The 18,042-nt window shown below is 35.1% G+C and overlaps 1 protein-coding gene across 2 annotated transcripts in view; it reads right to left on the bottom strand.

The window, feature by feature from the left end:
- Positions 1-18,042, bottom strand: part of NFXL1 (nuclear transcription factor, X-box binding like 1) — a 72,272-nt gene that overhangs the window by 29,593 nt on the left and 24,637 nt on the right. For both annotated transcript variants that reach the window (XM_028100735.2, XM_028100737.2), the window contains exons 12-17: positions 16,277-16,367; positions 11,071-11,191; positions 10,679-10,838; positions 9,853-9,944; positions 3,381-3,402; positions 2,389-2,529 (exon numbers count right to left, since the gene is read on the bottom strand). In XM_028100735.2, the coding sequence (XP_027956536.2) occupies positions 2,389-2,529; positions 3,381-3,402; positions 9,853-9,944; positions 10,679-10,838; positions 11,071-11,191; positions 16,277-16,367 (627 nt within the window). The remainder of the gene's footprint in view (positions 1-2,388; positions 2,530-3,380; positions 3,403-9,852; positions 9,945-10,678; positions 10,839-11,070; positions 11,192-16,276; positions 16,368-18,042) is intronic.

Genomic DNA, 18,042 nt, shown 5'->3' with positions numbered 1-18,042 from the left:
TAGAATCACCAAATCAAAGACCAAAAAACTAACAATGCGAGTGAAATTTTCAAATACAATTCATATTAATAACTTAAACATTTGTAAATTTAATGTTAGTTAATAAAATGAATCTTAAAATGTTTGCTTATTCCTCATTAAAAACACTTGCTAATAGTATTGATTCCCTGAAGAATGGAAGTCTACAAAAAAAATATTTTTAAAATATGTAATTTTTTATATAACAAAAGTTTATTTTTTATTCACACACCATGTCAAATGTAGCCTGGCAGGGGACTCTGGCAAATCAATCATTCTGGGACACTGGAGGATGGAGACTTAGTTTTTAACTGTATCACATGGGACAAAAAAAGTAGAGTGGTTAAATGAACAGATATTTCTGCAAAGAAGACATCCAAATGGCCAACAGACAAAAGAAAAAGTGCTCAACATCACTTGGCATCAGGGAAATCCAAATCAAAACCTCAATGAGATACCACCTCACACCAGTCAGATGGCTAAAATTATCAAGTCAGGAAACGACAGATGTTGGCGAGGATGCAGAGAAGGGGGAACCCTCCTACACTGTTGGTGGGACTGCAAGCTGGTGCAGTCACTCTGGAAAACAGTATGGAGCTTCCTCAAAAAGTTGAAAATAGAGCTACCCTACAACCCAGCAATTGCACTACTGGGTATTTACCCCAAAGATACAAATGTAGTGATCCAAAGGGGCATGTGCACCCCGATGTTTATAGCAGCAATGTCCACAATAGCCAAACTATGGAAAGAGCCTAAATGTCCATCGACAGATGAATGGATAAAGAAGATGTGGTGTATACACACACACACACACACACACACACACACACACACACACACACACACACACAATGGAATATTATGCAGCCATCAAAAAAATGAAATCTTGCCATTTGCAACAATGTAGATAGAACTAGAGGGTATTATGCTAAGCAAAAGAAGTCAATCAGAGAAAGATAAGTATCATATGATCTCGATGATATGAGGAATTTGAGACACAAGACAGAGGATCATAGGGGAAGGGAGGGGAAAAATGAAACAAGATGAAACCAGATAGGGAGACAAACCATAAGAGACTCTTAATCTCAGGAAACAAACTGGGGGTTGCTGGAGTGGAGGTGGGTGGGAGGGATGGGGTGGCTGGGTGATGGACACTGGGGAGGGTATGTACTATGGTGAGCACTGTAAACTGTGTAAGACTGATGAATCACAGACCTGTATCCCTGAAACAAATAATACATTATATGTTAATAATTAATAAATAAATAAATAAAAACTGAAAATGTTGTCGGTTCAAAAAAAAAAAAAAAGTAGAGTGGTTAATGATAAAGATTTCCCTGACTATTTTTGGAGATGAAAAGCATTTCTGCCTATATTTTCTTGGTCAGAAACTTTCGTATGGCCTAGGAAATTCAGAACAGGACCCTATCTGTATCTCTGTTTCAATAGGAGTCTTTTATATTTTATTGCTATTGAAAATACTTTTATTGTTCTATGTTTTTATGTGCTGACGAATTTAAATGTTCAAAAATAAAATTTAATATCATTTAAAATTTGATTAGCTACCTTTATTTTTCCTTGTAAAATGGCAAATTTAGAGATCTTTCAATGGTTGACTTCTCATATGCTTTAGAATATGCTTTTAGTGAATTTCACACACACATGCCCTACATCTGTGATGCTATTTACTTTATTTCCAATGAGCAATTGGGAATTTATTAAAATCGGAGGGGAAGATGAACCATGAGAGACTATGGACTTCGAGAAACAAACTGAGGGTTCCAAAGGGGAGGGGGATGGGGTGATGGGTTTGCCCGGTGATGGGTATTAAGGAGGGCACGTACTGCATGGAGCACTGGGTGTTATATGAAAACAACAAATCATGGATCACTACATCAAAAACTAATGATGTATGGTGACTAACATAACGTAATAAAATAAAATTAAAAAAAAATTGTGAACATTTCCTATCACAGACGTTAGGTTTGAAAAATTGCTGAGAACAAATGCTCCAGACTAAAGCCAGAGATATAAATGAACAGAAGTGGAAGTGATATTACTACCTACAATCTAAATAGACACATAATTTCTGTACTTTTATCATAAAATCAAAGCCTATGTATTAACACAGTACAGTATGTTGAGAGAACATTAAAAGGCTTATTATCATGAGTTAGCACAAAGATAAAGAGAAATATATACGAAGCTATTAAAGCTGGTTGTATTAAGAGAGGCAAGGAAGGAGAAGGGATGAGGGCAAGAAGGAATAAAAAAGTTCTAACAAAATGTAAAAATACTTATGGCATAATTATTCAAAAAAATGTTTCAAGCATACTAGAAGCACATACACATTCAACCTAAGGATATTACCTTGTTTTTGCCAACGCAGGTATCAATTTCAGTTACTTTGTGGCATTCTTTCATACACGTGTGATTCTGACAACCTAAGGTTCGTCCACATACTCTCTTACAAGAGTAAGGTCCTACAGCATGGCATGGTAGTGGACTCACCTTAAAAAAAAAAAAAAAAAAAAAAAGGGAGAAAATTAGCAACACACACAAAACCTTCTGGACCCATGTTTCTGAAATGACTCTATTATCATTTGAGAACAAGTTTCATAAAGGTCTAACACATTTTCATTACTAACAGTTATATTCAAAATCAAAGTAACCGATCAAAAAATCCAAAAAATGAATGCCAAGAAGCAAAACATTCTATTCCCAAAAGGGAAATTCAATACAACGATGCTATAGTGACCACATATACACTGGCTAATTCCCAAAAGCACAGTATATTTTATTTTATTTTTTTTAAAGATTTTATTTATTTATTTGAGAGAGAGAGAATGAGAGATAGCACGAGAGGGAAGAGAGTCAGAGGGAGAAGCAGACTCCCTGCTAAGCAGGGAGCCCAATGTGGGACTCGATCCCAGGACTCCAGGATCATGACCTGAGCCGAAGGCAGTCGCTTAACCAACTGAGCCACCCAGGCGCCCAGCACAGTATATTTTAAACATCAGCAGAGGGGCACCTGGGTGGCTCAGTTGGTTGAGCATCCGACTCTTGATTTTGGCTCAGGTCATGATCTCAGGCTCTTGGGATCAAGCCCCATGTCAGGTTCCCTGATCAGGGGGGAGTCTGCTTCTCTCCCTCTCCCTCTGCCTCTGCCCCTTCCCCCACTGGCACACATAAGCTCTCTCTCTCCCACTCTAAAATAAAGTACATCTTTAAAAAAAATGTGCAGATAAACTCTTGTACTTTTTAAAGCACTAAAAAAATAATACTTAGACTTTGTCATTTCTAACAATCCTCAATAGAAGAGGCATAGATTATAAGCTTTACTTAAAATTTGTGCAACTCACCTCATGCTTCCCAAGACATTCTCTGCAAGAAAAAAATAAAATGAAACCGTTACAAATTCTTCAAAAAGATTATCTAAAGCAAAGGTGCTAAGTCTACTAGTTTTATTAAGAATAAAAAATAAACATATATGGAAATAATAAGTGAAGATAGAAAACTTGCAGGATACAAAGTTAACACACAAAAGCCAATTGCTCTTCTATATACCAGCAATGAACAACTGGAATTTGAAATTTAAAACATACCACCATTTATATTAGCACAAAAAAATGAAATAGATACAAATCTAACAAAATATATACATGATCTATATGAGCAAAACTACAAAACACTGATGAAAGAAATCAAAGACAATCTAAATAAATGATGAGATATCCCATGTTCACTGATAGGAAGGTGCAAATATTGTTGAAATGTTGCTTTTTTTCCCAACTTGATCTAGATTCAACATAATTCTAATCAAAATCCCAGCAAGTTATTAATAGTGGACACCAGCAAACTGATTCTAAGGTCTGTATGGAAAAACAAAAAACCCGGGATAGCCAATACAGTACTGAAGAACAACACAGTACTGACACTATCCAACTTAAAGACATACTATAAAGCTATAGTGATTAAGACAGTAGAGTACTGTTAACAGAATGGAACAGAACAGAAAGCCCAGAAACAGACCTACATAAATATAGTCGAATGATCTCTAACAAAGGAAAAAGGCAACCGAATAGAGAAGGGATAGTCTTTTCAACAAACGGTTGGTGCTGTAATAAAGACACTGACAGAGAAAATAAATCCCAACAGGCCTTACACCTTTCACAACAGGTAACTCAAAATGGATCACAGACCTAAATGTGGAGTGTGAAACTATAAACATAGGAGAAAATCTAGGTGACATGGATTTAATGAGGATTTTTTAGATCCAATACCAAAAGCATGATCTCCAAAGGAAAAATGGTTAGCTAGACTTTATTAAACCAAAACATCTGTCTTGTGAAAAACACTTAAATGAAAATGCTAAATGAAAACACGTAAATGAAAAGCCACAGACTGGCAGAAAGTATTTGGAAAACATGTATCTGGTAAAGGACTTGTATCCAAATGTAAACAAAATTCTTAAAACTCAATAAGAAAGCAAACAACCCAATTAAAAAATGGTCAAGATTTGAAGAGAGGACACCTCACCTTCCAAAGAAGACATACAGGCAGCAAATAAACGTATGAAAAGATGCTGAACATCATGTGTTATTAGAACACTGCCAATTACAATGAGATGCCACTGCACACCTATTAGAATGACTAAAACCCAAAACGTGGACAGGAGCATATGCTGACAAGAACACAGGGCCACAGGCACTCGCACTGCTGATGAGAATGTAACATGGTACAGTCACCTTGTTGGATGGTTTGGCAGTGTCTTACAAAGCAAAACTAGGCTTATGATATGATCCACAAAAAGTGAACCCTAATGTAAACTATGGACTTTAGTTTATAATATTATTATTCAATATCAGTTCCTCAATTGTAAAAAAAAAACTGTACCACACTAATGCAAAATGTTAATAACAAGGGAAACTATGTGTGGCAGGATCATATGGGAACTCTGTACTGTCTGTGTAATTTTTCTGTAAACCTGAAAATCACCTAAAAAAGATAAAGTCTATTTAAAAGAATTTAAAAATAAACATTCCACTCCCCTTCCCAGGGACTGCTTTAGAAATTGTCTTATGATCCTATTCTGGCCAATGAAATGTGGAAGGAGTTTTGCTATGGGGCTTCTGGAAAAGGCTTCTCACTCTTTAAAAAAAAATGATGATGGTAGAAGGCATAAACAGTTTTTCTTTTTGGAAACTTCCTATCTGGATGGGAGGTTGATCAGAAAGCCAAACAGCCTGACAGCAAAGATGACACACTGAGGATAAAATAGACAGAATCTGGGCCTTTGATGATGTATCATTGCATTAACCAGCTTAACCAACCACGAAGCTGCTCTACCTCCAATCTAACCGTGCAAGGCATAAACATTATTATGTCACTTTTTATTTAGGTTCTTTATAACTTGAAGCCAAAGGCACTGCAAATGATTTAACACATATGTTCAGAATTCTTTTACCACATAGCCAAATTATGATTAAAAGTCATGTTAAGGGACAAGAAGACATGAACATTCTACTCTAAGAAAGAAATCATACTACCTGGATAGTTCATGTGACAAGTAATAATTTTAACGCATACTTTATAATAATTTTATTACACATCCACTGAAAATCATTGTTATCAGAATTAGAAGGATCTTTATGTGTAGGTTTGTCTCCTTTTAAAATTGAGATAAAACTCACATACCATAAAATTTATACTTTTAAAAAGTACAATTCAGTGGTTTTTAGTACATTCACAAGATTATGGAACCCTCACCAGTATCGAGCATATTTTCACAATCAACAGAGAAACCCTGTAACTATTAGAAGTCACTCTGTAGCCCCTGGCAACCCACTAATCTACTTTCTGTCTCTATGGATTTGGCTATTTTCAACATTTCATATAAATGGAATCAAACATTATGTGGCCTTTTATGTCTGGCTTCTTTCACTTCGAATACTGTTTTCAAGGTTCATCCATGTTATAGCAGGTATCAGTAATTCATGCATTTTTATAGGTGAATGATATTCCATTGCATGGATATACCACATTTTGTTTATCCATTCATCAGTCAATAGATATTTGTTTCCACTTTCTGGCTATTCATAATAATGTTCCTATTATTGTAACATTCGTGTCCAAGTTTTTTTGGGAACACATATTTTCAATTCTCTCAGGTGTATACCTAAGAGTAAAATTGGTTAAGTCCAAGTTTAGTTTCCTGAGAAACTACCAAACTGCTTTCCCAAGTAGTTGCACCATTTTACATTCCCATCAGCAATGTATGATGGTTCCAACTACTCCCTATCTTCACCAACACTTATGCCTTCTTTATTTTAGCCTTCCTAGTGAGTGTAAAATGACACCTTAACATGGTTTTTTTGACTTGCATTTCCCTAACAATTACTTGAGCATCTTTTCACATGTTTACTGGCCACTTGTAAGATCTCCAGAGGAACATCTATTCAAAGATTTTGCCCATTTTTAAATTGGATTATTTGTCTTTTCATTTCTCAGTTTAAGAATTCTTTATATATTCTGGATAATATTCTTACAGAATATATGACTTGCAAACTTTTTCTCCCATTCTGTGGGTTGTCTTTTCAATTTTTTTATTGTGTTCTTGAAGCACAATTAAGAAATTGTGCTTAATAATGTCCTGACTTTATTTTTTCTTTTGTTGCTTATGCTTTAGGTATCCTATGTAACAAATCACTGCCTCACCCAAGGACACAAAGGGTTACACCTATGTTTTCTTCTAAGAGTTTAATAGCTCTTACTTTTAGATCTTTGATCCATTTTGAGTTAATATTTATATATGTTGTGATGTAGAGGTCCCAATTTCATTTTTTTCCCCTGTGAATATCTATTCTCTCAGCACCATGTGTTGACATAAAACATTCTTCCTCCCACTGAACTGTTCTGACACTCTTATCAAAAATCAATTGACCATAAACATATGGGTTTCCTTCTGGTCTCTCAATTCTATTCCATTGATCAATGTGTCTATCCCTACACCAATACCAGAGATTCTTAACTGCTATAGTTATATAAGTTTAAAATCAGGAAGTGTGAGTCCTCTAACTTTGTTTTCACTTTTAAGAAGATTTTGGCTATTGTGGTTCCTTCATATTTCCATATGAATTTTGGGGACAATTTCTGCATAAAAGCCTGCTGTGATTTTGACAGAGCGTATGTTAAATTTGTATATCATTTTGGGTAGTAGTGCCCTTAACAATATTAAGTCTTCCCATCCACAAACATGGGATGTCTGTCCATTTTTTAAATAACTGTTATCAAAAACTAATTAGAAATAAATTCCTACATTTATGGCCAGACTCTCAATTCTATTCCCTTGATCCATATGTCTATCTGTATGCCAGTACCACAGCCTTTGGTCTTCTTTAATTTCTTTCAAAAATGTTTTATAGTTTTCAGTGTATAAAATCTTAGATTTTTTAATTAAATTTGTTGAATAAACAAGTTGCTTTTTTAATGCTACTGGAAGTAGAACTGTTTTCTTAATTTCATTTTCAGATGGTTCATTGCTAGGGTATAGAACTGACTTTTGTATACTAATGTTTCTTATAGCCTTACCAAAGCCACCGACTTCTGTATACTACATGATCTTGTATATGAAAAATCCTATCATCTCTAACAGTCTGTGTAAGGATTTTTCATATAAAAGATCATATCATTTAAAAATACAAAAGTTTTACTTCTTTATTCCCAGTGTGAATACATTCTTTCTTTTTCTAGTCTAATTGCTCTGGCTAGCCACCTCTAATACAATGTAAATCTAAATAGAAGGGGCAAGGGCAGACATCCTACTCTTTTTCCTGTTCTTAACAGGAAAGCTTTTGGTCTTTCACCATTAAGTACGATTAAGGGTTTTTCACTGACGCCCTTTATCAGGTTGAGGGAGTTTGTTTACCTAAGTTTGTTGAGTGTTTTTATCTAGAAAGTATGTAGGATTTTGTCAAATGTTTTTCTGCATCTACTGATTGTCCTTTATTCTTATGATAAAATAGTACTTTAATATTTTGGTTTTCATACGTTGAATCAACCTCATATTTCTGGGATATATCCCTTTTGGTCATGATGTACAATTCTTTTTACATGTTGCTAGATTCAGTTTGTTAGTATTTGGTTGAGAATTTCTGTATCTATATATAAAAGGGATATTGATCTATAGTTGTCTTTTCTTGTGATGTCTTTTTCTGCTCTTAGTATCAGGTAAATACAAGCTTCATTGAGTAAGTCAGGAAGTGTCTCCCCATGGTGAAACACTGGTGTTAATTTCTTAAATGTTTGGTAGAATTCACCAGTAAAGTCACTCATCCTCAGCTTTTCTTTGTGGTAGGTTTTGGTTACTAGTTTAATATCTTTATTAGGTATAAGTTTATTTAGATTTTCTACTTCTCTTTGAGTCAGTTTCAGAAGTTTTTGTGTTTCTAAGAATCTGTCCATTCCTTCATGTAAATTGTAACCAAAAGAGGGTAAATGTGGCTATACTAACATCAGAAAAAATAGACTAAGAAAAAAATTGTTTACTAGACACAACAAATATTTTTTGATGATAAAAACCTCCCTCCAAAAATTTTCTCTTCCCCACTGACATCTTTGTAAATATCTTGAATATCCTTATTTTACAAACAGAGAGGATATATGACTTATTCATGGTAGTTATCAGGAAGCACAACACTGGACTCAAGAGTCCTTACTCTAAAACACAATGTCTTGATACATATATATACTCCCAAAAAAACCTTTCAGCAGCACATTCCAGTCAAGTGCAAAGGAAAGACTTTTAAAATTAATTCTTTAAACTTCTAATAAACATGACTTAGTAATTCCAGGCAGTTTTTCTACTGTCATAAAATATTTAATCCAACCTAAGATTTTGAGGAAATTAATTGAATGAAATAAGATAGGCATATCTGTTAAATAATCCTCCTGTAAGACAGACTAGGGAATTCAAAGACAATTGACTACACTTACACAAACAATTTAAGTGACTATGAGTTCCGCCCCCCACTAATCTAGACTAAAATCACTATGTTTGTAGATACAGCTCCCAATAACACTTTGCCTCCCAACCTGACTGCACAACCAATATATAAAAATATACATTCTACTTAAACTCAGAGGAAAGATGTGGAAGGACATAATGGGAGAGCTTTTAAAAGGAAATAAGAACTGTCTCTTTAAAAAGATACCTAAGACATACCAATATTCAGTTTGGAACCTTAATGGTAGAAAACAACCTGTTTTCTAATTTTACGTTAGTTCCCAGAATTCTGTGCTTCTTTTACTCCTGTATTCTATAACCTCTACTCAAAAGTATGAACCACTCCATGATTCATATTACCCTAGGGTTTGACTCCTTACAACCCAGTCCAGGTCATTTCCTGGGAACACTACATTCCAGAACACTACTTTCTTTGATTTTCAATGTTTCCTTCAAGTTTGCCTTACCTACAACCTGGCTCTCCTCTGTCCTCAAGGAGCTCACAGACTAGCATGGGTATCAGGAAAACTAACAACAGATGATGATCTCTTGGATGAATTATTCTAAGTGTGAGTTGCTATGGAAATTCAGAAGGACATTAAACTCCAGCTGGGGAAAAGACTCAAAAAAAGATATCTAGAGGTTTTCAAGCAGTATGTAAAATGTACTTAGAAAAGAATGAGGCTGAAGACAGAGAGATTTGTTTATGGACTAGGCCTGAAAAAAATGATGAACTGAACACAGAAAAAGGGGAGAAGGTAATTTAAGATAAAACTTAGAACTATGTAAAAAAAAATTTATTTTTTAAGTTAAAATACTAAAATACTTACATAGGAATAGGAACTTGACATGGAGGACACGGTAATGCAGTCTGAATAAATTCTGGCTCCAAAGGCTGTTCCCAAGGGCCTGTAGGCTGGTGCTACAAGTAAAATACGTAACAATTTAAAGGCAGAGGAATTAAATCATATGGCCAATATAAGAATCTAAGAAAATAGTCCCACATATCCTCTATTCAAGCAGGCTGAAATTTTTTCAAGTAACCAACAAATTGTGCTTACTGAAATATTTTATTCCATCTGTACTCTATCAGATGTTCCCCTCCACACACATCTGATGCTACAAATGAAGGCAGATTCCAGTTTTTAAATGGCAGAACAAAGACAAAGTAGTTTCCTTTACTTCTTATTAGCCAAAAGGGGAATGAGAAACAGCACTATAAAATCCAACTTCCACCACTAGAATGTAATCTCCATTATTTGTTCACTGTTGTCTCCCTAGCAGGTAGGAGACTGCTTAACACACAGTAAGGACTCAATAAATATTCACTAAGTGAATGAATCTTTGAGGAAACCAGAAGATATCTGTAACCCTGAACCACAATATATGAAGGAAGACTGCCGAACTCATGTGTATCAGGATGATAACATGATTATCACACGTTCTTAGCAAATATCCATTTACTGGTTTCTCGCCTTTTCTATGCCATGAGCTTCTTAGGACAAAAGATCAAGTCATATTTACCTTGTACCCCAGCTCCTATCACAGTGCTTAACACCCAGCAGGTACTTAATCATTGCTTGTTGAAGGACTAAGTAAAATTAAGAAAATATGACCCACAGAAATGCACTACCTCTTAATAATATATTCCCTTACCCTGCCAATTTGCTTTATTAATGCTTGATCATGACATGGAGCAGGACACAAGTGACCACATTTCTCCAAAACTTTTTGGCAAGGTTGATGACATGGAGGACAAGAGCCAAAGTGACAGCGATGTTTTTCTTGACTTGTATGATGGCAAGTTGGTGGTCGACTAAATCATAAAATACAATTTTTTAAATTACTTTTGATTAATGAACAATTATATCTAAAGTGCAATTATCTATTTAAGTATCTTCTGATTCCATACAGAACAAGAATACTGTGAATGTTAGTATTTTAGAATATTAATGCAAAATTTAAAATACTAACAATATTTAAAAATCAATATGAATTTAAATTTGCTAAGACACCAGGTGTAAGTCTGTGCAGAACCTCATACTAACCTACATTGCTCTTTGCACTTGGGTGGTCTTGTGGTACGTTCCCGGCCACAGGGCACCGTCACCTTTGTATTACCACAATTGCACTTCACGTCTACAGTTTCTGGGCAGGGATAACAACTGCCTGAAAAAAAGGTCTGAAACTTAAAAAGAAATGTCCTTAACTATTCAAATGACAATCAACAACAGGATCAATGAATTTGGTATTCACACAATTGGATACTCTACAATGAGAATAAAGAAGCTATGTGAATGAACCTCACACACACAACACCGAACAAAGGAAGCCAAACACAAAGAGTATGTAGTATATGAGTCCGTTTACATGTAACAAATAGGAAAAACTAATCTATACTGTTTGAAAGCAGGATGATGGTTATAAAGGATACAAGGAGGGTTTTGGAAATACTGGTAATGTTCCGTTTAATCATCAGAGTTTTGGTTACCTGGTTATGTTCAGTTTGTAAAACTTCATCAAGCTATACACTAGTTATCTGTATACTTTTCTATATCCACACTGGTAATTCAATTAAAAAGTTTTAGAATTTTCTTTAAAATTTGCTAAAATTCTAGTCTAAATAACATTTAACACATTACTCAGTCATCACTACACAAGCAGAATAGATTTATCTCTTGGAAAATCTAATGTTATCAATAAACTTTTGGCTTATTTTCATACATACTAATTTTTTTAATTTTTTATTGTTATGTTAATCACCATACATTCATACATACTTCTATTCAAGTACATTATTTTTAGATAAATTCCCCAATAAGAGTAATTTCTCTCATCAGGTTATTAACAAGCACAGTCAATTTACTATTACTCATGCTTTGTGAAGGACTAATTCTAAACGCTCATTTTAGGTTATAATTCCCAAGTATTTCTGCTCTAAACATTTCAAAAAGAAAAGTTATTTGGGTTTCAGTTTTTTACCTACTTTTGTTACAGGCTGGTAGGAATACACAAAAACAAAATGAAAGAAACTTTTTTAAACTGGCTATAAAATTCTCCCCAAGGCTCTGACATCATCTTCAGGGTTTTCTTCCCACTCTAGTGTTCCCACTAAGTAAGGTTCCCCACTAGAAATGAAATAGCAAGAAGGGAATAAAAGTCTTCAACTAAGGAGTGAGGATCGTAAAAGACTGCTGCCTATGTGTCAGGACCAAGCAAAATACTGAAGAGCAGTTAACCTGACAAGAAACAGACTAATGATGAAAAGTACCCTAGTTAAAGCCTCTTATAATAGTTCCTAAAAGGAACAGAAGGATTCTGATTCAAATAATGAACACAGAATAAGGAAATGAGAGTAAAAAACAACAAAGGGAAAAAAATAGATACGTACTGTACTACTGTACAAGTTACCAAATTTTTACTTCAGTGTTTTGATAAGTATAATCCAGTGAAGTCTTTTCTTGATGGTAATGCAAGCCAAGTTAACCACATGATCAAATTTTTATTTTATCTTTCCAAAAGAATGACCAGGTGTCATATTTTCTAAAAGTTAATAATGACCTTTAAGTCTGTTCTCATTCAGCATATCATTTTCCACTTAATAATTTTCATTCACCTTCAGCAATTCAAACAGGAACTTACCAAACATAACACCTTTCTGCCACTCTAAACTACAGCATCACTTTTCCTTTTTTGAAAATTAAATCTTGAGAAAAATAAGGGATAATTTCTTTGAAGTCTTCCTACTGATTAACAGAATTTGTTACAGATTCCTGTACAACATGACAGATAAAGTAGCTTCAATGATAGTTTTAAAATGAAAAAGCAGCATACAGAGTACAACTCCAGTGACCAGTGGGTCAACAGCCAAAATGGGTACTCATCCAGTAATTCCAGAACCATAGAAACAGAGGACCCTGAACTTAAAGAACTGTAAGTCAAACTTTCATATTCACAGTGAGAACACGCAGTGTGCATCCTTTTCCTGTGAGTTACAGTATAACCTTGATCATGGTGTCTCGAATGATGGAAAACGGTATGAAATAATGGTTCTATGTATCTTATGTGGATCAAACAAATGGTGAAAGCTGCACAACACATCTTCCACATACTTTCCATTAAGGTAAATTGTTAGGGGCTAGTAAGCTTCTTTTTTAAAAAAATAAACGCTCTGCCAAAAAAAAAAAAAAAAAAAACTGAACCTGGATCTGATCAAACCTCTACATCCCACTAATAATTTATAGGAAATACAGGAGAAAATGTCAAATGATACCACAGAGAGCAATCTGTAAAATGCAGACTCTGTGACTAAATAAAGCAACCTCGTTTCTCAAATAAGAGACAAGGAAAAAGAAAAGGAGACAGAGGAGGGAAAGTAGAGATTCACAGACTTTAGAGACATCAACCAATTGCAATATGTCAGTCTTACCAGGTTTTTGAGTCATACAAACTAAATTAAAAAATGAAGATATTTATGACACAAGATAATTTGAACAGCAGATATTTGCTGATATTAAGAAATGTTTTAACTATTTTTAGGTTAAGAATCCACCTTTTAGAAATGAACACTGAAGGATTTGTGGGACTTGCTTCAGAACAACACAAGCGTGAGATGTCTTTTGACACTCCTCCACTGAGTACGATGCTTGCTCTACCCTTTCTGCAGGTACTCTGTTATCAGGTTAACGACGCGCCCTTCAATTTCTAATTAAGTTTACATCAAATATGAATGTTGAATTTCATCAACTGTTTTTAGACATTTACTAAAACAGTTTCACTTTTCCCTTAGACTATTAATGCAGTGAATCACATCATTAGATTTACTAAAGTTAAACCAATCCTACATTATTGGAATAAACCCAACTTGATTAAGAAAGATTAAGGTTTTAGATAGCTAAAACTATCATACTGGGTAGCTGGATTTGAGTAGCAGTACCTTTAATATTTTACAAATATGTTTTGAGTTAGATTGGCCTATAATTTTCTTACTTTCCTTGTCAGATGATATAATGAGTTGGGACATGTTCCTTTTTTACATATACTCTCAAATAGTTTATGGGGAGACTGAACCTACATACATACACACACACACACACACACACACACACACATCTTAAATGTTAAAAATCATGTGTAAAAATCAGCTAGGCCTGGTGTTTCCTTGGTGAGAGAATTCTAAACTATTGGATCCAATTTCTTTAATGGCAATACAACTAGTTAGGTTTTCTAATGAAAGTAAAGGCCAGTGTTTTAACAACAGTCAACAAGATCCTACACGTATTCTTTCTCCAGCAATCCTTTATCCCACCATCTCTTTGACCTCATCTCCCATCATCTGTCCCCTCTCAAGGGGGACACTTACTTCAGTCCTCTCTGTGAATTCTTTCAAATGCTCCTGTCTCAAGGCCTTTGCAATTACTGCTTTCTTGCCCAAAACACTATCCCACACCCTCTTTCACATGGCTTGTAATCCCTTACTTCTTTCGGGATTCCTCTCAAATGTCATCTTTCTAGAGTCCTCTCCTGATCACACTAGAGTTTCTTTCTATAATTGTCACTACTTAATATTCCATATTAATTTGATTACTTACTTATATTCTAACTGGGGTAGTAAAAAAATAAGTTCCATAAGAGCAGGGACTTTGTCAGTACTGTTCAATTACATATCCCCAGTGCCTGGTACTTAGTAGACACACAAAAATACTTTTTTAATTGAATTAATGACTAAATTTAGAGTCTAATAAAATCTAATGAATCGATGATATAATATGACCTTAAAAAAATAAAATTCTTTCATAATTTAAAGACACCAACAAATCAGAGAACACTCACAGGAAAAAGTCTATGGGGTTAATTCAATCTGCCACTTCTCCTAACAGGGAGGCAATGAGATAGGATGGAAAGATCATTAAGGTGTGAGTTCACATCTGACCCTGCAACTAGTTCTATGACCTTCAGCCAAAAGTCTCTTTGCCTGTTTCCTTACTGTACAAAACAACAGTAGCACAATATACTTCTTGAACTTTTGAGAGGATTTAGAGATTAAGGGAGGTATCTAGCATCCACCTAATCCCAAAGGAAGATAATAAAAACAGTATAGTTTGTCCCAGGTCATAATGCCACTAACCAAGCTGCAGAGTCCAGACTTCAATCCTAAAGTCCATACCCTTTCTACTGCCCTATAAAATCAGTATTCCTTTTCATATCAACCAACTCCAAACAGGTAAAGTTAACTCAGTTTTCTTTTTTAAAGAGAGACAGTGAGCACGAGCAGGGCAGGACTAGGGTAGAGGGAGAAGCAGTCTCCCTGCTGCGCAGGGAGCTGAGGATGCAGGAGGCTCCAGCCCAGGACCATGATCATGACCTCAGCTGAAGGCAGACACAACCAACTGAGCCACCCACATGCCCCGTGAACTCAGTTTTCAGTGTCTAATAACTTCAGCAACCCTGACACCCTTTCAGGAGGTCTAAAGGTCTCACATGCATAGCGTAGTTTTCCAGATGCCATGGGTCAAGTGGTATAATAACAAATTGCATGCAGAAGCACACATGTGAATTTTGCCTATTCTCCAATAAGGAGACATTAAAGACATTTGCAGAAATGTAAAACAATATCATTCTTCTCACTACACTTATTCAGAAAATAGTGTAATTTTAGTCACAAAAAATGTTACTATATTAAGATGTAATGGGTTTATTATTGCTTTTTTTAAATAAAATCATAAACATTATTACATTTTATTTTAACTTCAAATACAATAAATACCAATAGATAAAACCAACATTACCAAAAGGTCATTGGTTACAAAAAGAATGTAAGAGGATCCTGAAACCAAAAAGGCTGAGAACCACTGGCTTAGGATACATCCAATCCCTTACTAGACTTGATTCCATATAAATGTCTAAAATTCAAAATAACACTGAAAAACCTAAGAACATATTAATTAATATAAAAACTATGTGAGAAGGTTAGGAAGAAGTAAGGAAACAACATGGTGTTATAGACAGAACAAAACTTTTATATTCAGAAGGCCTGGTTCAAATCTTAGCTATCCTGCTTTACTAGGTATTTCTCAGAGTAAGTCACTGAAGTATCTTCAGTTCAATCTCTTTGTCCATAAAATGGGGAGACTGGTGACTGCCCTACCTTCTCAAGGTTGTTAAGAGTAAGATAATGAATGTAAAACTTTCTTTATCAACTATAAAGCACGGTATCAATAGAAACATTAAATTACAGCTATTGTTAAATTTTACCTCTGTGGCAGACAGATGGACATTTATGGTTTCTACATCCTAAAGTCCGTCCACAGTTTTGATCACAAGGTGGACAGTTTCCAGGGCAACACTGAAGGGAAAGCAATATATAAAGAACAGGTCATTTGAAAACCACACATAATATGAATGTCATTACTAGTTATTCTCAGAACTCATGAAAAGCAAAAGATACTTCTTTTCACCATAAGAATAAAAGTACTCAAGAGGATCAATATTATTCTAAATAGACAGACTGTATTAAGAACTTATAAATTTAAAGAGACCATGACCTAATTTAATGAAATCAAGCTAAATTTCCTTGCCCTTTAATTATTCTGTAACTTAAAACAGTCCCATTAGATAATTTCATCCCTACTTATCTATGCAGAGATGGCCAATATTAACGAAAGGAATGGATTTGGTCAAATCTCACAGTCAATTCAGGCAAACAATTAAGTCTATCTTTTAAATTATTTAATGAAAATAAATCAATGTATGGTTCAATGTATAGATTAGTTTGGCAGTAATTTTCAAACCCTGGCATCAAAGACTAACTAAAAGAGAGAAACAGAGAAAGACTAATTGCTTCTAACTTTATTTTCTCACCTCCCTGCCTTCCAATCCATTTGTGCAGACCTCCCCCAATTTCATTCATGAACACACAGCAACTGCTTAAAGCCCATCTTGCCATCCTAACTCCTTCCTTGACCTCTCATACATCCAAACTTTGGGGAAAAAACACAGACTACAATTGTCTTAAAGAAACTTAGAGTTGTAACCAGCTTAAGAACAAGTTTCAGTGTATAAAAATGGCTCAAAACAGAATACACACTATTGAAAAGCAACTAAAAGTCAAAATAGTTCATTCAATTAAGCAAATATTTACCAAGTAGTACTATGTGCCTATCACTCTGCCAGTAACAATGGGAGAAAAGAAAAAAAGAAAGTTATGTGGTCCATGCCTTTCGACATATTTCTGGTTTTGACCATGATGGAGTAATAATGATCAGATTTACTCTTCGCTTTTAAACAACCAGAATATCAGGCAAAATATATGAAGCAACAGTTTTTAGACATTAGACGATCAGGCAGCACAGGACAAGAATCTCTAAGAGAAATAAACAAGGTGAGTTCTATGATAGTACTTGCTTAGACCTGGCGGTTCCCAGGAAAGAAGACCACAAGCAGAGTCTGGTGGTCTCACCAAGTTGAGCAGACAAAATTCATAGTTCAGAGAGGTCAGTGTGGCTAGAATTTGTGGAGAAGCGGTAGCAGTACAGACAAAGTTCTGGAGAACTCAAGAAAGGACCCCTTGAGTCTTCGGCTGAGTACTGGTCTTTACACAGGAAACTACCCAAATCTGAGAAAGAACCACTGGAAAGAGAAGGTACAACCATTTCCAGAAATTATTCAAGGCTAGGAATAGTTTGTGTTCCCTATGGACAGACTGGAAGAACCTCCTAATATACAGGCATTAAGTAGAGTACTTAGAAGAATTATTACCTCAGTAATGACACCAAATTAGCCCTAGATAAAAGGGTGGCCTCATCCCACCTAACAAAATTAAGCCTCAAAAGAACCAAATGATCTCTAAATAACTTGACTTCAACCCAGAATGAAGCTTAAAAATATTTAAAGAAATACAAAACAAGGGGCGCCTGGGTGGCTCAGTCGTTAAGCGTCTGCCTTTGGCTTGGGTCATGATCCCAGGGTCCTGGGATCGAGCCCCATATCGGGCTCCCTGCTCCGCGGGAAGCCTGCTTCTC

The sequence above is a fragment of the Eumetopias jubatus genome, unplaced genomic scaffold (assembly GCF_037043125.1).
Source record: "Eumetopias jubatus isolate StellerSeaLion01/CBP00866 unplaced genomic scaffold, mEumJub1_p1.0 scaffold_2, whole genome shotgun sequence".
Taxonomy (NCBI): Eukaryota; Metazoa; Chordata; class Mammalia; order Carnivora; family Otariidae; genus Eumetopias; species Eumetopias jubatus.
The sequence above is the reverse complement of the archived record's forward strand: the minus strand, read 5'-3'. Positions and strand labels throughout refer to the sequence as shown.